Source organism: Mastigoproctus giganteus, chromosome 9 (assembly GCF_048544385.1).
Source record: "Mastigoproctus giganteus isolate SK-2022 chromosome 9, ASM4854438v1, whole genome shotgun sequence".
NCBI lineage: Eukaryota > Metazoa > Arthropoda > Arachnida > Uropygi > Thelyphonidae > Mastigoproctus > Mastigoproctus giganteus.
In genome coordinates, this window is record NC_143583.1 from 12,451,484 (window position 1) to 12,477,727 (window position 26,244).

General features: G+C 40.5%; 1 protein-coding gene across 1 annotated transcript in view; it reads right to left on the reverse strand.

The window, feature by feature from the left end:
* The window catches only part of LOC150080054 (uncharacterized), a 559,273-nt gene that overhangs the window by 97,442 nt on the left and 435,587 nt on the right, over nt 1–26,244 (reverse strand). The window contains exon 21 of the mRNA XM_090381984.1: nt 1,459–1,565. Within this exon, the coding sequence (XP_090238110.1) occupies nt 1,459–1,565 (107 nt within the window). The remainder of the gene's footprint in view (nt 1–1,458; nt 1,566–26,244) is intronic.

Here is a 26,244-nt window from a genome sequence, read left to right on the forward strand (position 1 = left end):
CAAGGCAGAACTAGACAAATATTTGTGAATCAAATGGATGGGTGAAATGGGAGGGTTCGTTTTGGTTGATGCTGTATAAGCTTGCTTTCTTGCATCATGTGTCTCTACTAATGCTTTCATGTTAACAAAACACTTACATTTAAAGGAAAGAAATAGTGGCAGAAAAAAGGCCAAACAATGGATTACCATTCTTCTAGCAGCAAACATGTCTGGCACAGAGAAGCGTCCTTCTTTTTTAATCATTGGGAATGTCCAGAAGGCTCGATGCTTTAAAGGTTTGAAACATTACATTATTGAGCAAACCAAAAGTATGGATCACAAAACAAAACTATGAAGAATGGTCCTAGGATGAGTGAGGAGAACAGAAAAATTTTCTGATCTTCTCACTCACTGTCGAGTACCTACCACCAAATATATGACATCAGTTCTTCAGCCACTCAATCAAGGTGTAATCCAATGTTTTAAGAAAAACTACTGAAGAATGCTATTAATCAAAATTGTGCTGTCTTTAAAGCAAAATTCGATGTGAAATTGGCATCCTGCAAGCAATGTATTTAAGTGTTTCAGCATGGAATGAAAAAGTTGATGAAAAAGTGATCACCAATTGCTTCAAACATGCTGCATTTACCACCTTTAATAATGATGCAATGTGTGCAGTTTCGCATGCTTCTTCCTCTATTAATTGCGAAGAATAGTCTGATAATAGGGAAGAAATATTTGAGCACGTGCATTGGGAGAACTTAAGCTTCAGAGATTATGCAGAAGTAGATGTGGACACTGAATGTTTCAGGATATGAAGGGGAGGAACCTACTGCGGTTAAACCAGAACTTTCAGTGAAAGATGCTCATCGAGGATTAGTACTTGTACGTCAATTTTTTCAAGCGCGGCCTAATTGCGAAAGTGAAATAACTGTTATTGCACAACTTCATAATTCTCTTTTAAAAGATGCTCTACCATTGAAAGAGTGTGCTTTTAAAAATTATTTTAAAGTATGAAACAATTTTCTTGTTAGGTATGTATTCGATGTAGAGAAATTTACAATTTAATTGTAACCTTACTGCACTCTACAATCAATGCAAAATTTACAACAATAATTTTCTTGTTTAATACTGTAGTAAATATTATAAATAAGATTATACTATATTAATAGAATTACATTAAATGTTTAAGCTTTTAACTGTTTTGTTGCAGATTTTATGAACACTCAATATAACATCCTTCTAATATAATGACAGTTTTTCTCATTCCCCTGGGGGGTGGTCATTATATAGAGCTTCAACTGTATGTGTTTTACAGTTGTAAGCTTGGTGTTTTTACGTGTTTGTTTATATTTTAATAAACAACTGAATATTACAGTTATTTTTCACTTGTGTTCTTTCAGTACAGTACTTCGAAAAATTTAAATGTTTCAACAGAAATGCAAATTTTTCAACAACATTAAGTTAATAGGAACTAACCTGTGGAGAATGCATTCTAGAGCTTTCGGTAGAAGCAGATTCACCTTTAGGAACATTTTTGTACTGGTCAATACAATAATCGTTAAAATCATCCAATGTATCAATCCCTAAAATAAAAAGAATTTAATTTCTAATTTTTTTTTCCAATATTCATAAACATATTAGTTATAAAAGAAAAACAAGAAATTATTTATAACTTCCAAAGTTTTGAAAACTTTGGTCACCAGGGGTGGACGGGACCTATCCAGTTATATTAAAGGAAGCAGCAAAGGAAGTAAGCAAACCCTTAGCCATAATTATGAGAGCTTCCTTGAACTGATATGAGGTCCCCATGGACTGGAGGTGTACAAATGTATCACCAATTCACAAATGGGTTCAAAAGGTGACACAAGTAACTACAGACCTGTTAGTTTAACTTGTGTTCTGGGGAAAATAATGAAGTCACTGGTTAAAGAAGCATTGCAGGTTCTTCTAGAAAATACTGCAGTAATAGTTAACACACAGCAAGGCCACCTCTGTAGCCAGGTGGGCAAGAGCAGCCCACACTTCTTGATTAGACCGGGGTTCAAGCCCGTGACCACCAAATACGGAGGATGCAGAAAGGTCAGGGAATGACCACCGCATATCCCCGGAGCAATATGGCCTTAGTTGCTAATGCTCCTTAAAACCAAATAACAACAACAACACACAGCATGGGTTTGTTTAAGGTAGGTCTTGTTTGACCAATTTGATCGGATACTATGATGTGGTCACAAAGGAACTGAATGTCAAAAATAATTTTAATATCACATACATGGATTTCAGGAAAGCTTTTGATACTGTTGCACATGGAAGACTGCTGTACAAATTGGAGAGGGATGGCATTAAGGGTAAGTTGCTACAATGGATAAATGGATGGTTGAGTGGGAGACGACAGAGAGTGGTAATCAATGGACACTGCTCTTCATGGACAAAAGTTATTAACGAAGTCCCCCAGGGTTTGGTGCTGGGCCCACTGTTGTTTTCTTTATTCATCAATAATATTGATGAACGTATATCAGGATTAATGTCCAAGATTGCAGATGATACAAAGGCTGGCAGGGTTGTTAATGACAGTAAAGACAGTATGCTTCTCCAACTGGATCTAGATAAGTTGGGCAAATGGGCTGAGAAGTGGTAACTGAAGTTTAACATTGACAAATGCAAAGTACTGCACATGAATAGCAATAACCCAAGAGAGACGTACCAACTGTGTGGTACTACACTCAGCGAAGTGGAAAGTGAAAAAAGACCTCGGGATAATTGTGCAGTCAAAGACAGAGAGTGGTAATCAATGGACACTGCTCATCGTGGACTAATGTTATTAGTGGAGTCCCTCAGGGTTCAGTATTGGGTCCATTATTGTTTTCTGTATTTATAAAAGATATTGATGATGGTATATCAAGCTTAATGTCCAAGTTTGCAGATGATACGAAGGTTGGCAGGGTTGTCAAGGACACTACTGACACTATGCTGCTGCAACAGGATCTGGAAAGGTTGAGCAGATGGGCTGAGAGGTGGCAAATGAAGTTTAACATTGACAAATGTAAAGTACTACATATGGGAAACAGCAACCCCAGAGTAACGTATCAACTCTGTGGTACTACACTGACAGTGGTAGAGAATGAAAGGGACCTGGGGGTGGTTGTGCAGGCAGATATGAAGTTCTATGAGGAGTGCAGACGGGCTGCAAGAGTAGCTCATGGTGTATCGTCAATAATATATAGGAATTTTTCTAACAGGGATAAGGAGGTGATTATTCCCTTGTATAAGGCAATGGTCAGGCCACACCTAGAGTACTGTATACAGGCCTGGAGGCCTCATTTCAAGAAGGATGTAGAGCTGCTAGAACGAGTACAGAGAAGGGCAACAAGATTAGTGAATAGAACAAAGGGGTGCTCTTACGAAGAAAGGCTTAAGGTTTGCAAATTACAGTGTCTGGAGACTAAGCACCAGTGAGGTGATCTGATAGAGGTGTATAAAGCCTTGAATGGTTTGAGCATGCTCAATGCTGATGGGATTCTTCCTCTTGCTAAGAATAATCACCTGAGAGGGCATAAATTCAAATTGAGGAAAGACAGATGTAGGATAGACGTGCGGAAATTTGCCTTTAGCCAGCGGGTGGTTGGTTGGTGGAACAGACTTCCATCCCTTGTCGTGGAAGTTGATAGTCTAAATAAGTTTAAGGCTCAGCTGGACAGGTATTTCGAACGAACAGAGGGGTGAAGTGGAAGTGTTTATTTTTTATTTATTATTTTTTTTTTTATTTTATTTATTTATTTTTTGGCTGATGCTGCATAAGCTTGCTTTCTTGCATCAAATGCCTCTGCTAATGCTAATGCTAATATGAAGCTCGCTGAGCAGTGCAGATGGGCTGTCAGGGCAGGTCATGGGGTCTTGTCAATGATATATAGGAATTTTGGTAGCAGGGACAGGGAGGTGATTATCCCATTGTACAAGGTAATAATCAGGCCACAAACTGGAGTACTGTGTACAGGTCTGGAGGCCTCATTTTAGGAAGGATGTGGAGTTGCTAGAACGAGTACAAAGATCTTGTTTTTTTTTAGGAGTATTAGCAACTAAGGCCATATTGCTCCGGGAATATGCGGTGGTCATTTCCTGACCTTTCCGCATCCTCCGTATTTGGTGGTCACGAGCTCGAACCCCGGTCTAATCAAAAAGCGTATGCTACGCACTGCTGCTCCTGCCCACCTGACTACGGCAGTGCCAAGTACAAAGCAGGGCAACAAGATTGGTGAGGGCAACAAAGGGGTGCGTTTACCAAGAAAGGCTTAAGTTCTGCAAATTGCAGCACCTGGACAGTCCAGGCACCTGTGAGGTGATCTGATTGAGGTGTATACGGCCTTGAATGGGTTGAGCAAGCTGAATGCTAATGAGATTCTTCCTCTTGCTCAGATTAAGAATCTGAGTGGGCATAAATTCAAACTGGGGAAAAACAGTTGCAGAAATCTTCCTTTAGCCAGTGGATGGTTGATTGGCAGAAGAAACTTCCATCATTTCTTGTGAAAGTTGAGGACAGGCATTTGGAATAAATGGAGGGGTAAAACGGAAGGGTTTTTTTTTTTTCGGTGATGCTGCATAAGCTTGCTGTCTTGCATCATATGCCTCTACTAATGCTAATGCTAAAAAATGTTTGCAATCAATTAGAGAACGACATCACAACAACATTAACGGATCATTCTGTCATATCATTAGAAAGGTAAGAATGACACGGAAAACATACTATCTTGAAAACCTACAGCAAATGCATATAATCATACACTATTCATTCAGGGCAACCCCCACCACACATAAATTCAACAACAGCAGTAATCTAAAATGTTGAACCCTTACAGTGCAAGTTCTTGTGAGGATAATCTAGAACAGTGTTCTACTAGATTACCCTCACAACAGTTCGGATTGTACAACTGCGATAGCTATAACAATATATATATACAAGTTTATATTAATATATTGAATGAAATGTGCATAAATGGATGTGAAAGTTAAACAAAGTGCCAGTAACAGTAATTAAAACGATGAGGATAGGATAAAAAGTGTAGTTGATATGTGAAAGAATGTTAATATCCTAAAAGTTATGATGAATTAAGAAAATTATGGGCTAAATTACTAAGCCAATAGAAGGTCGGAGAACTGTAAAGAAAAAATTAGTACGGCAAAATACCAATAAAACCAAAATAAAGGCAAAAATAAAAATTGGCGAAACTGTCATCAGATATAGATGGAACATATTTAGGTAATGGTCGAATATAGGTAAGGCAAAAGTGTCTTATCAGACGTCAGCTGCAACAAATATTGATACATGATCAGGTATTTCATCAGGGGACTACACCTGACCAGAAACTACCTTCCTACCCATGCCCATATCAACTGCATTGATACCATTGATAGCATTAGTTGAGGCATATGATGCAAGAAAGCAAGTTTATACGGCATAAGCCAAAAAAAAAAAAAAAAAAAAAAAAAAATCCCCTTCCCATTTCACCAATCCGGTCACTCCAAATGTTTGTCTAGTTCAGCCTTAAATTTATTTAAGCTATCAACTTCCACAACAACAGATGGAAGGAAGTCTGTACCAACAATCAACTACATACTGGCTAAAGGCATACTTTCGCACATCTGTTCTACAACTGTCTTTCCTCAATTTGAATCTATGCCCTCAGAGGTTCTTAATGTGAGTAAGTGGATATATCCCATTACATTGAGTCTGCTCAAACCATTCAAGTCCTTATCAGCTCACATCTCAGGTGCCAAGTTTCCGGATGCTGCAACTTGCAGAACTTAAGCCTTTCTTTGTAAGCACACCAGTTTGTTCCTCTCACCAGTCTTGTGGTCCTTCTCTAAACTTGTTCTAGCAACTCAACATCCTTCCAAAAATGAGGCCTCCAGACCTCATTTTCTGGCCATACCTTGAATACTGTATACAGTATTCAAGGTATGGCCAGACCACTGCCTTATACAAAAGGAGAATCACCTCCTTGTCTCTGCTGGCAAAATTCCTATATATCATTGACAAAACTCCATGGGCTGCTCTGGCAGCCTGTCTCCCCTGTCAGAAAACTTCGTATGTGGCAGCACAATTACCCCCAGGTCTTTTTCATTCTCCACCTCCATGAGTGTAGTATCACACAGTTAGCATTAGCATTAGTAGAGGCATATGATGCAAGAAAGCAAGCTTATTCAGCATCAGCCAAAAAAAAAAAAAAAAAAAAAACACACCACTCCCATTTCACCCCTCCGTTCGCTCGAAATACCTGTCCAGTTGAGCCTTAAATTTGTTTAGGCTATCAACTTCAACAACAAGTGATGGAAGTCGGTTCCACCAACCAACCACCCGCTGGCCAAAGGCAAATTTCTGCACATCTATCCGACATCCGTCATTCCTCACTTTGAATTTATGCCCTCTGAGCTGATTATTCTGAGCAAGATGAAGAATCCCATTGGCATTGAGCATGCTCAAACCATTCAAAGCCTTATACACCTCTATCAGATCACCTCGCCGGTGCCTAGTCTCCAGACTCTGTAATTTGCAAAACTTAAGCCTTTCTTCGTAAGAGCACCCCTTTGTTCCATTCACTAATCTTGTTGCCCTTCTCTGTACCCGTTCCAGCAGCTCTACATCCTTCTTGAAATGAGGCCTCCAGACCAATGGTACATTTCCCTTGAGTTACTGCTACCCATATGGTGTAATTTGTATTTGTCAATTTTAAACTACAGCTGCCACTTCTCAGCCCATCTGGCTAACTTTTCTAGATCCTGTTGAAGTAGCATACTTTCTTTACTTTCATTAACAACTCTGGCAACCTTTGTATCATCTGCAAACTTGGACATTAAGCCTGATATACCTTCACAGATATTATTGATAAATACACAAAACAGTAATGGGCCGAGCACCGAACCCTGGGGGACTCTGTTAATAACATTAGTCCACATAAAGCAGGCAGTGTCCATTTATTACCACTCTCTGCCATCTCTCACTCAACCGTCTGTTTATCCATTGCAGTAACTTGCCCTTAATGCATACCACTCTAATTTGTACAGCAGTCTTCCATATGCATCAGTATCAAAAGCTTTGCTGAAATCAAAATATATGATATCAAAATTATTTTTGACATTCAATTCCTTTGTGACCACATCATAATATCCATACAAATTGGTCAGACAAGACCTCCCATTAACACACCCATGCTGATTGTTTGTTATTTGGTTTGTAGGAGCATTAGCAACTAAGGCCGCATTGCCCGGGGATATGCGGTGGTCATTCCCTGACTTTTCCGCATCCTCCGTATTTGGTGGGCACGGGCTCAAACCCCGGTCTAATCAAGAAGCATTTGCTATGCACTGCTGCTCCTGCCTACCTGGCTATGGAGGCGCCACTCATGCTGTGTCTTAACTATTACTGCTGTCTTGTCTAGGTGATCCTGTATCACCTCTTTAATCAGTGACTCCATTATTTTCCCCGGAACAGAAGTTAAACGAACAGGTCTATAATTATTTCTGTCACCCTTTGAACTCCCTTTGTGAATTGGTGATACATTTGCACACCTCCAGTCCATTGGGACCTCCCCTGACTCTAAGGATGCTGGGATGCTGTTATAATTATGGCTAATGGTTTGCTTACTTCCCTTGCTGCCTTTTTCATTATAACTGGATAGATTCCATTTGCCCCAGATGGAATCTATCCAGATAGATTCCATCTGCCACACATTACATCAGACTATTCTATCTTATTTTTTCCATCACTTTGCCTTTTTAGCCTCAGCTTATATCTTTCCCTCTGTAAGCCCCCCCCCCTCATCTTATGTATATAATTTGAGTATATATTTGTTAAGTTTGTTATCTGTTATTTTGCCTGTACGCTCCTAAATTTTGATAAACTACTACTTTTTTTTCATTACAACTCTCTAATGCAGGCCTACTGCATATTATTACTGGCAGGTAATAATTACCTACTATTACTGGCAGGTAGCAATCAGGAACAGATAATTCTTGCTGATTATTATTTGGATGTATGAATGGTGCTAACCCTTGATAATGTACGTTTCAATGTATATTATCCTTATATGAAAATTATCAATAATACCTTTTTTTTAGTAATATTTTTTATTTTATTATTTTTTTTTTGGCTCTTATGTTTATAGCTTGGGGCATACACACCTTTTCTTTCATAGCCGATTTTCCAGTTTTTTTTCTATACAGTCAGTCCTCGTATAACATGTGTTTACACTACACGAATTCGATCATACACGATTTATAAATAGGGGAACGATATCTTATATAACGCGAACCGAATTCGCTTATGCACGATTCGCCTTTGTGTTTACAAGAAATGGCAGTCGAACGCAGAATCACCCCAAACGAACGCAACACGATAGGAATGAAGAGAAGATTCTGAAAATGTATTTTTGGGTTTTATATCAGTGAAGGAGAAACACATTTCACCATAATAACGTAAAAACCAACACAATTCCAGCTATCGGTATAATCGCAAATGCAATTAGATTGAGTTTACTACCAGTTTATAACAGATTCCACTAGCAGAAACGCAACTGGAAATTGTTTTTATTGTTTTATGGTAGTAACCCCTAGAAATGTGCTTTAGTAAAATGTGAGGTGTTAATAGTGTATCTCTTTTACAGTGTTGTTTATTCAGTTGCTGCAGGCACGCAGCTTTGTTTATGTGTATCAAGCGTGCCTCCTCACCTTGTAATTGTGCTTTATTCCCTAAAAATGAGTAAAATACTTAAAAGGTGTGAAAAGGAAGCGTCCCGGTGAAGACACTGCAGATTCAGAGAGAAAAAGAAAAGCAATATCGATAAACAGAGGCGGACTGGATCAAAAATTCTTACCCGGGAAATTATAGTGGCCTCATACTATGGTTTATGGCCAAAATCACACCGGCCTCCGGCCCACCGGAGTTTCCCTGGTAAGGCTTATGGCCAATCCACCTCTGTCGTTAGAGAAAAAATATCAAATTGTTAAACGCTTTGAGCGAAATGAAAGACCATGTGATATTGCACGTGCTACAGACCTAAATGAGGCAACGCAGAGAATTACAAAGAATGCAGAGAAAATAAAAACAACTTTCATAGCAGGAACAAGTCAAAGTGTAATTAAAATCCTTTAGATTAAGACAAAGAATTGGAAGAGATGAAACGCCTGTCATCTGTTTGGATAGAAAATCAAACAAAAAACAACTTTTCTTACGAGAGAAGCAAAAGCATTAGCAACATTTTATTACGTGATAGTCGTAATAAAATACATAAGTATTTTATTCGTAAAAAATACTTACATATTATTTATTATATTATGATAATAAAAATATTATAAAAATTATAATATTTTTTATTACGTATTTTAATCGTTATAAAATATGTAAGTATTTTATTACGATTATTAGCATTAGCATTAGTAGAGGCATTTGATGCAAGAAAGCAAGGTTATGCAGCATCAGCCAAAAAAAAAACCCACTTCCACTTCACCCCTCTGTTCATTCAAAATACCTGTCCAGCTGAGCCTTTAAACTTATTTAGGCTATCAACCTCCACTACAAGGGATGGAAGTCTGTTCCACCAACCAACCACCCGCTGGCTAAAGGCAAATTTCCGCACGTCTATCCTACATCTGTCTTTCCTCAATTTGAATTTATGCCCTCTCAGGTGATTATTCTGAGCTAGAGGAAAAATCCCATCAGCATTGAGCATGCTCAAACCATTCAAGGCTTTATACACCTCTATCAGATCACCTCGCTGGTGCCTAGTCTCCAGACACTGTAATTTGCAAAACTTAAGCCTTTCTTTGTAAGAGCACCCCTTTGTTCCATTCACTAATCTTGTTGCCCTTCTCTGTACCCGTTCCAGCATCTCTACATCCTTCTTGAAATGAGGCCTCCAGACGTGTATACAGTACTCTAGGTGTGGCCTGACCATTGCCTTATACAAGGGAATAATCACCTCCTTATCCCTGCTGGAAAAATTCCTGTATATCATTGACAATACTCCATGAGCTACTCTTGCAGCCCATCTGCACTGCTCAGAGAACTTCATATCTGCCTGCACAACCATCCCCAAGTCCCTTTCATTCTCTACCACTGTCAGTGTAGTACCACAGAGTTGATACGTTGCTCTGGGGTTGCTGTTTGCCATGTGTAGTACTTTACATTTGTCAATGTTAAACTTCATTTGCCACCTCTCAGCCCATCTGCTCAACCTTTCCAGATCCTGTTGCAGCAGCATAGTGTCAGTAGTGTCCTTGACAACCCTGCCAACCTTTGTATCATCTGCAAACTTGGACATTAAGCTTGATATACCATCATCAATATCATTTATAAATACAGAAAACAATAATGGACCCAACACTGAGCCCTGAGGGACTCCACTAATAACATTAGAACACGATGAGCAGTGTCCATTGATTACCACTCTCTGTCTTCTCCCCCTCAACCACCCCTTTATCCATAGCAGCAATTTGCCTCCAATGTCACACTGCTCCAATTTGTGTAGCAGTCTTCCATGTACAACAGTATCAAAAGCCTTTCTAAGATCCAAGTATATAATATCAAAGCTATTCCCTGCATCCAGTTCTTTTGTGACTGCATCATAGTATCCAATCAAATTGGTCAGGCAAGACTTCCCCTTAACAAAACCATGCTGTGTCCGAGCTATAAATGAAGTCTTGTCTAGATGATCCTGCAGTGCTTCTTTAACCAGTGCCTCCATTAATTTTCCTGGAACAGAAGTTAAGCTCACAGGTCTATAATTACTTGTGTCAGCCTTTGATCCTCCTTTGTGAATTGGGGTCACATTTGCACATTTCCAGTCTATGGGTACCTCCCCTGAGTCCAAGGAAGCTCTCATAATTATGGCTAAGGGTTTGCTTACTTCCTTTGCTGCCTCCTTTAATATAACTGGATAGATCCCATCCACCCCGGGTGCCTTTCTTGTGTTTATCTTCAACAATTTCTCCTCCACTTTACTCCCAGTTATTTCAAGATTCTGTAGCTTACTGCTAGAGTTGAATACACCTCTGGCATTCCCCTCGCTGAATAACTCCTCATGTGTGAATGTCGATGCAAAATATTCATTTAGTTTGTTAGCTACCTGAGCAGGATCATCAACAGTTGACCCATCAATATCAAGTGGACCAATCTGATTCATCCCCTTCCTTCTAGAGTTTACATAAGTAAAGAACTCTTTGCTGTTTTTCTTTACATCCCTTGCCAAGGATTTCTCGTAATCTGCCTTCGCCTGCCTAACCTCCTTTGTAACTTGGTTGCATATCAACTTGTATCTATCATAGGCTTCTGTGTCATGTGTTAATTTGTATGTATCCCATGCATTTTTCTTTTCTGCCATATGCCTCATTAGTTCATCTGACATCCATTTTGGCCTAAACCTTGAACAATATTTCTTAGTTGGTATGTAAAACCTAGTAGCTTCCAAGATAAGTTCTTTGAATTTGCTGTTGGTAACATCATCAGTTGGTCCCACTGTATAGAATTTAAATACTGTCTCAGTCCATGTAAGTCGCCTTTACGGAAGCAATAACCCTTCCCTTTACCCCTAATGGTAGTTACCTCTTTGAGTAAATCCCACTTCAGCACACTGTGATCACCGCCACCTAGTGGTTCATTTATTTGCAGATTCTTAATGCATGAAGAATCACTGCTGATAATCAAATCAAGAGTATTACTCCCTCTAGTTGCCTTCCGAACATGCTGATGTAGAAAACAATCATCCAATAAATCCACAAAAGCCCTGCTAGTGTGTGAGTGACCAGCCCCCAAATTCCAGTCAATATCTGGGAAATTAAAATCTCCCATTATAAGACTCTCTGATTTACTGGCCCACTCTATTTCCCTGTACAGTTTCTTATTATACTCATCAGAGTCATTAGGCCTATAGCACACTCCTACTCTCAATTTTGATCTCCCAATGCTTATGTCACACCAAACTGACTCGACACTGCACTGTTCAGCGATGTCCACTGGCTTCACTTCCTTGGTTTTTATGTGTTTCTTAACTAATAGCATAACCCCTCCCCCCCTTCGTATCCTGTCTATCCTTTCTGTAGAAGTTGTACTCCCCAAATTCCAGTTCTGCATCCCTTATATCTGTGTGACACCACGTCTCTGATATCCCAACAATATCTGCCTTTGATGTTTTGAGCAATACCTCAAATTCATCAAATTTGTTTACTAAACTCCTAGCATTGGTGTACAGGCAAGTATACCTGCACCTGTTTCTATTCTTAGCTACCCTAACACAACCCATGTGTTTACTTGTACCGCAATGGCACCCAGCCGCTGCGGTACAAGTAAACCCCGCAGTCCCTAGTCCCTAGCAGCTTTCACTCTCCCTCTTACGGCAGCGAGAGGATCAGAGTGAAGGCAGAGGGTGCTAAGAATCTCTGGGTACGACCAGGCTGCCATGCACGGAAATTGAATTGGCCTGTTATAACGTACGATCACTCATCGGTGAAGACAGGATATTAGAGCTGGAAAAGGAATTAGAAAATGTGAATTGGAATATCATCGGTTTGGCTGAAACAAGAAGAAGAAATGAATCACTTATAAGTTTATCAAGTGGAAATCTGCTGTACACCAATGGAAACAGTGAAAGGAGTGAAGGTGGATTTGGGTTTCTGGTCAATAAAGATTTTAAAAACAACATTTTGGAATTCAAAAGTACATCACCAAGGGTGTCAAGACTAATACTCAAGATTTCTAAGAGGTACAAGCTAAAGATTATAATGATTTATGCACCAACATCGAGCCATGATGATGAAGAGGTTGAAGAAATGTACACTGAAATTGAGAGTCTTCTAGATGAGCAGAAAACCCACTACACTATTATTATGGGGGACTTCAATGCTAAGGTTGGAAAAAGGAAAAACAGCACAGAAAGAGGAACTATAGGAAATTTTGGAATTGGTGAAAGAAATAAAAGAGGTGAAAGACTTGTGGAATTTGCAGAATCTCAAGGAATGTCAGTAATGAACACTTTTTTCAAGAAAAGGGTGAACAGAAAGTGGACATGGAAGAGTCCAAATGGATTAACAACTAATGAAATCGACTTCATCCTCACTAACAGAAGATATATTGTGAATGATGTTACTGTCCTGAATAAGGTAAATGTTGGAAGTGATCACAGAATGGTAAGATGTACACTTGATATAGATGTAGGAAAGGAAAGGAAAAAACTGACTCGAGTAAATAATACAAAGGTCTTTGAAATAACAGAGGAGGAGAAAAAGCAGTATGTACTGGAACTTAAGAACAAGTTTGAGCTTTTGCAGACTGCTCAGGACCAAGATATCGACGAGGAATATTACAACTTTCTGAAAGTGATAAAGCCCAAGAAACCTATAGGGAAACAGAAATCCAAAGAAGAAAAAATTAGTCAAGAAACACTTGTCATGATGAACCAAAGACGACAAATGAAGAGCAAGAAAAACACTGACAGGGAGAAAATTGAGTATACTGAGTTATGCAAAGCCATTAGAAAGAGACTCAGAGAGGACATAAGAAGATTTAACACAAGAAAAGTAGAACAAGCATTAAGGGAAAACAAAGGATTTAAATCAGCAGCCATGAGCAGTAATACAGAAAGACAAATCATACTGAAACTGAAGAATAGCGATGGTGTACTTATAAACAGCAGAGAAGGCATAATTCAAATAGCAGAAGACTACTATAGAGAATTATACAAGAAGTGAGGGAATGATACCAGCAGTGGGGAAGATGGATTGCAAAGTAGCAACACATACGACATACCCGATATTCTTCCTGATGAGGTAGAACATGCATTGAAGAAAATGAAGAATCGGAAAGCCCCGGGGAAAGATGAAGTTACTGTAGAGTTGTTAAAATTGGGAGGAAGAGCCATAACACAAAAACTGGCAAGGCTCTTCACAAAGTGCATTAGAAAAGGTGTGATGCCTATGCAGTGGAATAATCCAATCATAGTTTTGCTGCATAAGAAAGGAGATAAATCAGAAATTGGAAATTATAGACCAATTAGCTTGTTATCCCATATCTACAAGTTGTTCACAAGGGTCATTACTAACAGATTAGAAAGAATACTTGATGAGAATTAATCGAAAGAGCAAGCTGGCTTTAGGACAGGATTCTCAACTATGGATCACCTTCACGTAATATCATAGCTAATGGAGAAAGCAAATGAATATAAAACACCATTATGCCTGGCATTTGTGGATTATGAAAAGGCATTTGACTCCATACAGCATAAGGCAATGTTTCGGGCACTGGACAGACAAGGCATAGATACTCCATATATTATGATTTTGAAGAAAATATATGAGAGTGCTACATCCTTTATTAGACTAGACAAAGACAGTAGCAAATTTAAAATCGAGAAAGGAGTTCGACAAGGATACACAATATCTCCGAAGCTGTTTACTGCTGCCCTTGAGGAAGCTTTCAGAAGATTAGACTGGTCGCAGAAAGGAGTCAATGTGAATGGAGAGTACCTAAACCATTTACGATTTGCAGATGACATTGTGGTCATAAGCCACAATCCCAAAGAATTAGAGGAAAATCTTAATCAGTTATGCACAGTTAGTAAGGATTTTGGACTAAAGATGAATATGGCTAAAACAAAAGTAATGATGAACAAGTATGCCACGGAAAGGGAAATAATGATTGAAGGAGCAGTAATTGAAAAGGTGGAGTCATATACTTATCTGGGACAAGTTATTAGCTGTAATAATGATAAATGGCTGGAAGTCAAGAGAAGAATAAATTTTGGATGGATAGCATTCAGAAAATATAGTCACATACTGAAGAGCAATATCCCAGTTTGTCTGAAACGTAAAATAATGAATCAATGTATACTCCCCACCATGACTTCTGGAAGTGAAACTTGGGCACTCACCAAAAGAATGGAAGAGAAGCTAAGAACTACACAGCGAAGAATGGAACGAATTATATTGGGAATCAGACTGTTAGATAAGAAGAGAAACACATGGATTAGGCAGCAAACTCAAGTAAAGGACATTCTTATCAAAACTAAAGAACTAAAATGGTCTTGGGCAGGACACATAGCTCGAAGACATGATGACAGATGGACTAAGAAAATAACAGAATGGTACCCAAGAGGAGGTAGAAGAAAACCAGGAAGACAAAGGCGGAGATGGATAGATGAAATTCATGAGTTTTTGAGTAGTAAATGGATGGCCAGTGCTCAAAACAGAAGGAACTGGAAAGTTGCTGTAGAGGCGTTCATCCTGCAGTGGATTGAAAATGGCTGATGATGATGATGATGATGGCTCCCAGCAGTCTCTGAAATATCATGCATCTTGTTTTCCAGGCTTCTGCTCATTCTAATAGAAGCAGTGCAAGAATCTCTTTCACCTCTGCCAGTAGCTACTGTCAATCTATTGGTCTTTGTCTCCCCCCAAGCTAGCAGTTTTCCGACCTAACTAACACTGCCTCGATAGCATCAGCAAATATTCTTGCACCCTTTCTATTTAAGTGTATCCCATCCCTGTAGAAACAATCTCTCCTGTTAACAATTAAAATTATTTATTGTGTTTGGTAATGTTTTGGTTACAAATGTGTGTTCAATCTTGGGTGGTCGGCACCTAACCCTATTTATCCCATAGGGCCTGTTGTTTATATTGCACAATTTTGCATTGCACGAGGGTTTCTAGGAACAACTATCGTGCTATACGAGGACTGACTGTATATATTAATGGGAGTATGCTACTGTAACAGGATCTAGAAAAGTTGGACAGATGGACTGAGAAGTGGCAAATGAAATTTAATACTGACAAATGCAAAGTATTGTATATGGGTAGCAGTAACTCCAGAGAAATGTACCAACTGTGTGGGTGGTTGGTTGGTTGGTAGTAGTAGTGGCATGTGATGCAAGAAAGCAAGTGTATGAGCTTATTCAGCAACAGCCAAAAAAAAAAAAAAAAAAAAATCACACCATTCCCTCCAAATGCCTGTCCAGTTCCTCCTTAAATTTATTTAACCTATCAACTTCCACAACGACAGATGGAAGTTTGTTCCAGCAATTAACCACCCGCTAGCAAAAGGCAAATTTCTGCACATCTCTTCTACACCTGTCTTTTCTTAATTTGAATTTATGCCCCCATAGGTTCGTAATCTGAACAAGTGGGAGGAGCCCATCAGAATTCAGAGTGCTCAACCCATTCAAGGCCTTATACACCTCAATCAGATGCCTAGTCTTCAGCCACTGCAATCTGCAGAACTTAAGCCTCTCTTGGTAAGAGGATCCCTTCATTCCCCTCAACAATCTTGTTGCCCTTCTCTGTACACGCTCAAGTAAATCTACATCCTTCCTAAAATGAGGCCTCTAGACCTGTACGCAGTACTCAAGGCACGGCCTGACCATTGCCTTATACAGAGGGACAATCACCTCCTTCTCCCTGCTAGCAAAATTCCTATATATCATTGATAAAACCCCATGACCTGCCCTGGCAGCCTGTCTGCATTGCTCAGAAAACTTCATATCTGACTGCACAATTATTCCCAGGTCTTTTTCATTTTCTACCACCCAAAGTGTAGTACCACACAGTTGGTACGTTTCTCTGGGGTTACTTCTACCCATATGCAGTACTTTGCATTTGTCAAGGTTAAACTTCAGTTGCCACTTCTTAGCCCATTTGCCCAAATTATCTAGATTCTGTTGCAGTAGGGTTGTCATTAACAACCCTGCCAACCTTTTTATCATCTGCAAACTTCAACACTAAGCCTGATATACCTTCATCAATATCATTGATAAATATACAAAACAACTGAGGACCCAACACTGAACCCTGTGGGACTACACTAATAACATTAGTCCATGAACAGCAGCACCCATTAATTACCACCCTCTGTCTTCTCCCACTCAACCATCCTTTTATCCTTTGTAGCAACTTACCCTTAATGCTTAATACCATTCTGCTCCAATTTGTACAATAGTCTTCCATGTGCAACAGTGTCAAAAGCTTTCCTGAAATCCAAATATATGATATTAAAATTATTTTTTGCATCCAGTTCCTTTGTAACCACATCACATCATAATATCCTATCAAATTTGTCAGACAAGACTTTCCCTTATTAAACCCATGCTGGGTCTGAATTATTGCTGCAGTCTTGTCTAGATGATCCTGCTATGCATCTTTAACCAGTGACTCCATTATTTTACCCGGAACAGAAGTTAAACTAACTGGTCTGTAATTACTTGTGTCACCCTTCGATCCCCCTTTGTGAATTGGGGACCTGCCCTGAGTCCAAGGATGCTCTCATAGTTATGGCTAAGGGTTTGCTTAGTTGCTTTACTGCCTCCTTTAATATAACTGGATAGATCCTATCCACCCCAGGTGCCTTTCTTATGTTTAACTTCAACAATTTCTCCTCCACTTTGCTCTCAGTTATTACAAAATCATTAAGCACCCTGCTACAATTTGATATCCTATTGCCATTTTCAAACCTTAATAACTCCTCATGTGTGAATGTAGATGCAAAATACTCATTCAGTTTGTTTGCTATCTGAGCAGGATCATCAGCAGTCGAACCATTGATATCATGTGGATGAATCAACCCCTTCCTTTTAAAGTTTATATAAGTTATTGGGAGTTTTATAGCACATTAGCATCTAAGGCTATTGTGTGCCGTCCAAGGTAATAAAATATAAATATATAGTAAATATGTAAAATATAAAATAACATATCTAGTTAATATATTATAAACAAATATATGGTATAAAACATTTATAATATATTAAATATTAAAGCAATCTAAATAAAACTGTATAGATTAATCAGTTGTAAAAACCTGAATACATCTGACACATTGTCATTGTTCGACAAAATCTGCCCGAGTGTATAAGGCTCAGACAGATGGCTAAAACATAAATGGCGTTCATTACTAAAAAATGTACATTCGACTAAATTAGGACAGATAGTGTATAGCGTGTTTAGGGTCTAACGGCACCAGGGGTTTCCCCCCTCTCCGCGTAATATACATTGTGGTGTTATACAGAACACTGTAGAGGCCAGAGGTTTAAAAGTGTGTGGATATTGTGGCGTGTAATGTTTTGTACCGTTGTTCATCTGGTCTTTTAGCCGTTGGGTCTCAAATGAGGCCCACCATTGCCCACACTATACCTCGTGGAGGCAGACCAGGTACACCAGTATTTTAGAAATTTACTATTTACTCTGGCAGGTCCTGCCACCTAATTTCCTGAGATTTCAGTGGCTAGGACCTAAAAAAAAAAAAAAATAAAAAAAAAAAAATAAAAAAATAATAATAAAACACGCCTGCGTGCTCTGGATTCATAATTTATTTATTTTTGTTACACAGAGCATTAAAACTATGATAAATGAATTAGCTTTCGGCTGGGTGGCAGCCTTCATCAGATTAAAATACTTTGAATGGCAGTTAGAATAGAGATGCACTGCCAGGATGGTGCGTGAGACACGTGGTTAATTGTTTGTTGATGTTTGTGGCTGTGACGTATGGTGGTGACGTGGCCAGCGTTTGTCTATGGACAGAATTACTGTTTCTGTGATGGGGTTAAGTTGACAACCACTGTTCCTGTTCAACGAGGTATCCGAGCATTTTATACTTAACGATTCCAACCAGGTGCGCCTTAGGTAATGGTGGGACTTGTCTACAACCACGACATCGCGGTGTGGGTCGATGTCGTGGTGGGTTGTCCAGACATGCTCGGCAATAGCTGAGTGTTCTACATCCGCCAAATGGATCGCCCTTTTATGTTCTGAGAGGCGTTTCTCGAGACGACGTCCAGTCTCTCCAAAGTAGCAGCTCGTGCAGTCACGGCAAGAGATGCGATAGACCACACCACTCTGTAGAAGGGTGGGGACAGGTGTTTTTATGTTGGAAAGGAGAGAACGCAGTTTCTTGCCTGGGATTTGGATGCACTTTACCCCATGCGATCTTAGGATTCTACCGATCTGCTGTGACAGGTTGGGGTAGTATGGGATGAATGCCCTCGTGGAAGACTCGTCACTGTTGGCGTTGCTGTTGGTCGTCACGTTGTCGCGTGCTTAGATCACATCTGTTAAGGACATCGATGGGGTAGCCACACCTCGTAAGGTCTACTTTGACTCTGGTGATCTCTTTGCGCCTTTCATCTGCAGAGCTGGAGTGTGTCCAGGCGCGAGTTAGCAAGGTTCGGGCGGTTGAGAGGAGGTGGCCCCGTGTGTGTTCTGACTGGAAGTTGGTAAATTGGCCAGCACACATAGGCTTACGATAAACTGTCGTCTTCAAGCATGTGTCTTCGCGCCGGACAAGTGTATCTAGGTATGGTATAGAGTTGTTCGACTCCAGCTCAACCGTGAATTTTATGAAGGGCGACAGTGAGTTGAGGTGGGTTAGGAGTCGCTGACCTGAGTCTCTAGGGATCACTACGAACACATCGTCTACGTAGCGACACCAAAAGGCGATGTGATCCGGTGCGTGTGTAAACGCACGTCCCTCTAACTCCTCCATCACGATGTTTGCTGTGACCGAGCTGACAGGGGAACCCATGGTTGTGCCATGTATCTGCTGGTACATTGAACCATTAAACATGATTGCACCCCCTGTTAAGCACAGTCTGAGGGCGGCGGAAATGTCATCAGGCGTCAGCTTAGTTCTGTCGCTGAGGGTTCCATCATTGTCCAAGAGTTGTTTTGCGCAAGAGATGGCAAGTTCCACAGGGATGGAGGTAAAGAGTGATACGACATCGAACGATGCCATGACTTGATCTTGCGAGATGGATATAGTGCGGATCCTTTCTATGAACTCAACACTGTTGGAGATGGTGTAGGTGGCCTTGCCAACTAGAGGAGAAAGAAGTCTCGAGACAAATTTAGACAGCTCGTAAGTCGGTGATCCACAGCAGGATACAATAGGTCTTAGTGGCGTGCCTTCTTTGTGCACTTTCGGCAGGCCGTAAAACCGTGGGATCTGACACCCGGAGGCACGGAGGTGATTACGGGTTGACTGTGTGATTTTCCCTTGCTTCAGCCAAGTGTTGGTGAGGATATTCACCTCTGACTCCCATCGTTCCAAAGCCTTGTTGGGGTCGATGGTTAGGGGTTTGTAGACGGTAGTGTCTCGTAAGAGCAGTAAGGCTTTCGCCATGTAATCAGTGTGGTTCATTACAACTGTACGACGGCCTTTGTCCGCCGGTAGAATGACGATGGACGAATCCCGTTTCAGTGCCTTGAGGGTAGAAATCTGTATACGGCTGAGGTTTGAAGACACGGGGCGAGCATGGTGTAGAACTGCTGCAGTCTTTAAGCGGATTGCGTTGGCTACATCTTCTGGGAGGCGTGATAAGCTTGCTTCCACACCCAAGGCGATGTCGGTGATTGGTGGGTGCTTTGGAAGAACGGCAAATGTCATGCCAAGGGTCAACAAGTTTGTTTGTTCTGCAGATAACTGCTTGTTGCTTAGGTTCAATACGAAATCCGTGCAATTTGTGGGAGGGGCATTACGCTGGCGCCGAAATTGACGGGATTCATTAATCAAAGTATTGAACTTACGTTTCTGTCGGGCACAATAACGATCTGATTCTCTGACGGCCTGGCAACATAAAGTATTGATTACCTTGGTGTAAATAGGATCGGGAATCAGAGCCTTAAGGTCGGCAAGTAGGGCTGCTTTTCTCGCTGAAGCACGTTGTATGTCACGATGGAGGCAGCCGATCCATATGCGTAGAGTTCTGAAGCCGAAGTTCCGACAGGCACATCCCATATGCTCACTAGGAAACGGTTGTTTGTAGCGAAACCCTTTCGGTATAATCCAGTTAGCTTTGCATCTATGTGCAAACCTCAGGTGTTGCCTGCTACGGGCTATGAAGATAAAATCTTTCTGGAGTCTCACAACCATATCATATGTTGGTTGGCCAAGAATAGTCCGTACATAATAAAACACGCCTGCGTGCTCTGGATTCATAATTTATTTATTTTTGTTACACAGAGCATTAAAACTATGATAAATGAATTAGCTTTCGGCTGGGTGGCAGCCTTCATCAGATTAAAATACTTTGAATGGCAGTTAGAATAGAGATGCACCGCCAGGATGGTGCGTGAGACACGTGGTTAATTGTTTGTTGATGTTTGTGGCTGTGACGTATGGTGGTGACGTGGCCAGCGTTTGTCTATGGACAGAATTACTGTTTCTGTGATGGGGTTAAGTTGACAACCACTGTTCCTGTTCAACGAGGTATCCGAGCATTTTATACTTAACGATTCCAACCAGGTGCGCCTTAGGTAATGGTGGGACTTGTCTACAAATAATAAATTTGTAAAAATAATAAAATAATAAAATAGTAATAATAGTAATAATAATAATAATAGTAATAATAAAATTAATAGTAAAATAATAAAATAATAATTTGGAAAAATAATAAATAAATAAATAAAATATAAAATAAAAAATAAATAAATAAATAAAAATTTTTAAAAGAAATGGAGGGGGGGGGAGAAACGCTAGAAATTGGATCAGGCCGAGATATAAGTTATACGGGTTAGAGTTCTTTTTTTTTTTTTTTAATTTTAGTGTGGGGCTTGTGTAGTTTTGGCAAGGGTCAAACGCTAGTCGCAAGATAGCTAGAGAGGGAAGGGAGACTGAAGACTAGGGGGTGAAAGACAGAAATATGGGGTCAATAGTGAAGATAACCCCAAAAGTCGGCGGGGCAGGCCCATGCCTCACCAGGTGAAGATAGGGGATGGCAGGGGGGGGGGGGCTACAGAGTAACCATTCCCTGCCAAGGGAAGGGAAAGAAAGTGAACCAAGTGAGGGTACCCGGTTCAGATCGCCTAATGATGTTTCGGCAGCAAACTGCACAATGTCTTTGTCAGGTCTTCGTATGCCATTCCTGGGACATGTTGTCCCGTCCGTGTGAGTGGTCAAGTCCAGATAATGACTCCAGTTTAAGCCAGTGGTCAGATCCAGGTTAAGTTAATGATTAGTTTTTCAGATTGTAGGTGTTAGGTTTTGTTTGGTTGACACATCTAAGGATCTTTATTGTGGATGACGAGTGGTTAATTTGTGGGAAAATTCCAGCTAAGGTTGTGGGTATGTTCTTCTTCTAGTAAAAAGATCCTGCGCAAACTGCGTTAAGGCTTTATAGTTGTCCTCGCTCTCCAGGAGATATTGTTCTTGGTTTATTGGCGAGAAACGTATTCTAGTTATTAAGAGGCAGCGGAGGTCTTCGTATAGTTGGCAGTGGTGCATGAGGTGCTCCCACGTCTCTGGCTGTCCACAGTAGCAGAGAGGGGTGTCACTCAATCCGAAACTGGAGAGTTTTGCTCTTATTGCGCCGTGTCCCGTGAGCAGGTAAGATGTCAGCAGTCCCGGTGAAAACCAGTTTGGGCTTTTGGGAAACACTAGTTGATTATCCGGTATGAATCTTCGGGTGACTTCCCTTTTGTCGAAGTCGTCCAGCGGGTTTGCCAGGCCTGCTGTAGGTGGGTGAGAAGGCGTTTTTTCTCGAGTTTAAGATCGTTAATGGTGAATATGACAGATAGTTAAATTTGCTTTACAATGTCTACACACAGGATTATCATCAGCCCTCAGCAAATACGAATGCGTCAGGTGAGAATGTCCTATGCGCAGCCGAGCAAGAATTACTTCCTCCCGTCAAATCCTGTGCTGACTAGAATGCCAATGCATTATTACAAGCTTAATTTCATTTAGCTCATTGGTAGGGCACCCATTCCAAGATTCTTGCCAACGCACTCATTATTTTTTTGTAGATTAGTTGCCTGCAGTCTGTATAGGGGACTGACAAGCTGATGCGACTTTGTGGCGTTGCTGATTTTGATGATGCATCAGCCAAGTTATTGCCTCTGATACCAACATGGCTAGGGATCAAGCAAAAGAGAATATCAATCCTTAGGGAGTCGGAATGTAACATGCACCTTTGGTACTGGTGGGTTTTTATATGATCCAAGGCCAGTTCTTTTGTCTAGCTCTGCAGTGTATATGCTACATTCATACGGAATATGATTGCAGATTGTTTTTCTTGGAAAACCACAAGCAGATTCGGCAAACTCTTCAGACTTCGAGCCATCTGTATAAATCGGCAAGAAGTCGGGATATTCGGCAAGGTGTGCTGCAAAGAGTTGCCGAATATATACATGCCGATGTGTTAGCTTTCAACCAGCTCCTAAGAGTGAAGTCACAAGACTTCACAATAAGCTTGGGAGCCACAATCAAGTTTAGAGTAAACGAGTGCTCGGTATAGATCCAATAATGCACTTCTATCTGCTCCCCAAAAGTGGGAGGAGATAGCACTGAGTATGTTCAAACCCCTCACGCATTTTGCTCTAAGCTCATGGATATGAGGAATGTCAGCTTTTGATCAGAGATGAGTCCCAAAAATTCTGTTTCTGCTACCACAGGAATTGGATTTTGTCCAAGTCTGAGTTCTGAGTCAGGATGTAGATTCCGTTGGAGGTAGAACCGTTTGTGCACACAAACGGTCTTTTGGGCAGAAAATTTAAACCCATTGGTTAAAGCCCAGGAACTAAGGTGATTGACTGCTTGTAGCAATTGTCATTCAATAACTCTCATGATACTGGAGTGACAAAAAATACTAAAATCATCAACATAAAAAGTAAAGTGCAGCCATTATCAAACCACTGCAGGATGGAAGCTTCCTCAACAATTCATGCTGAGGTAAATGGACCATAATCTTCCACGCTGGTCCAGTGCGGGTTGGCAGATCGACAGTATTCAGCAGTCAGGGGCTTGAACCCCAGTCTACTCAAAGAGCGTGTGCTACTGCACTCCCGCTTCTGACAACTTGGCTACAGATCAACATACAAGCCACTATTTAGTGAAGGAGGAAGCTGTGTTGTAATGGAGTTAACTTTGACTGCAAACAGCATAACACTGAGGACAGAGCCTTGGGGAACTCCTTCCTCTTGACAAAAAAAAAAGCGGCACACACTGGATTTAACATGAATCTGGAAGTGGTTTAGATAAAAAAATTTCTGACAAAAGTAGGAAGGTGACCTCTAAGCCCAAAAGAATATAGGTCTTTTAAAACACCATACTTCCAGGTAGTGTCATAAGCTTTTTCCATGTCAAAGAAACTGATACCAAGTGCTCATACTTTATAATTGCATTGCGAATCGCTGTTTCCAGTTGGAATAAATGGTCCAGAGTGGACCGATTCCTTCGGAAGCTGCACTGAATCTTGTTCAAATGGTTATTTGCCTCAAGGTAATATATAAAGTGGGCATTCACCATTTTTCCAAAATCTTACATAAGCAACTGGTCAGAGTATTAGGATGATAGTTGTGAGGAATTCTGGGGTTTTTTCCTGGCTTTGAGAATGCGAGAATGGTTGCCATATGCCAAGAATCGGGAAATTGATCTTCTAAATAAATTCAGTTGTAGAGATGTAGCAACAGCTGTAGAGAGTGAGATGGAAAGTGTTGTATCATCTCATACTGAATTTCATCTGGCCCTGCGGCACACATTTTTGAGGTAGCAAGTGCAATGGTTAATTCCACTTGATTAAAAGGCACGTTATACCGGAGAATACTTCTCCTAGAGCGTTGGCAATAGCAGTTGGGTCTGCTAGTGTACAACCATTTGTTGTAACATAGATGAGGGAACTGATGTGTATTTACCCTTCATCTTTCGAATTTTATCCGAGACGACTTTGGTACTAGTCATCTGGCTAATTGAGGATGTAAACTTGACATCCTCAATTATTCCTTTTGGCTATGTCGGTGTATAAATCGTGTTCTGGCATGGGCACATTTAAAGGCTATAAGATTTTCAGTGGTGGGGTAACGTCGGAATTTTCCCCATGCACGATTTTGTAACTTTCTTGCTTTATGGCTTTGGAAAACGTGGAAATTGGGAGGATGGTTTTGGAATTGCAATTGCTGCTGTGTGGATAATACACTCTGTGATATACTTCACTGCTTCATCAATCGATTCCTGTTGAATTTGTAGAGGATCAAATTCCGTAAGACGTGAAAATTTTCTCCAGTCTGCTTGATCATACTTCCAATGTGGAATTCTAAATGGATGACAAGGTTGTCCATCCACTATGGAAGATATCACGGGGAAGTGATTGCTTCCATAAGGATTCTGTTCCACTTTCCAGGAAAGCACGAGTGGTAGAGAAGGCGAGCAGATGGAAAGATCGATGGCAGAGAAAGTATGGGTAGGAAAATGGAAATAGGTTTTTATTCCCATATTTAGTAACGAAAAGCCGTTATTTTCGAGCACATCGTCAAAATACGATATTGTTCATTAGTTCTGCACTACCCCACAGGGTACTAGGTCCATTAAAGTCTCCAAGAAGTAAAAAAGGGGAGGGCAATTGCATAATAAGATCGTCAAGATGTGCCTGGGAAATGTGTGTCCCAGGAGCCAAATATTGGCATTAGTAGAGGCATATGATGCAAGAAAGCAAGCTTATGCAGCAGCAGCCAAAAAAAAAAAAAAAAAAAAACCCAGTCCCATTTCACCCCTCCGTTCGTTCCAAATTCCTGTCCAGCTCAGCCTTAAATTTATTTAAGCTATCAACTTCCACAACAAAAGATGGAAGTCTGTTCTACCAACTAACTACCGGCTGGCTAAAGGCAAACTTCCGCACATCTATCCTACAACTGTCATTCCTCAATTTGAATTTATGCCCTCTCAGGTGATTATTCTGAGCAAGAGGAAGAATCCCATCAGTATTAAGAATGCTCAAACCATTCAACGCTTTATATACCTTAATCAGATCACCTCGCAGGTGCCTAGCCTCCAAACACTGTAATTTGCAAAACTTAAGCCTTTCTTCGTAAGAGCAATCCTTTGTTCCATTCACTAATATTGTTGCCCTTCTCTGTACTCGTTCCAACAGCACTATATCCTTCTTAAAATGAGGCCTCCAGACCTGTATATAGTACTCAAGGTGCGGCCTGACCATTATACAAGGGGATAATCACCTTATCTCTGCTAGAAAGATTCCTGTATATCATTGACAAGACACCATGGGTTACTCTTGCAGACCATCTGCACTGCCAGAAAACTTCATATCTGCCTGCACAATTACCCCAGGTCCTTTTCATTCTCTACCACTGTTAGTAACAACCCTCACATGGGAAGAGTCAGTAAACAACATCTTGGACACCCTGTTCCCGCTAAACAAAGATCCTCAATCCAGCCAACAACAAGACATCTATACTGAAAACGCATCCTACAGCACCACTTCTATAGAACAGCCTTACACAACTTAGATGAAT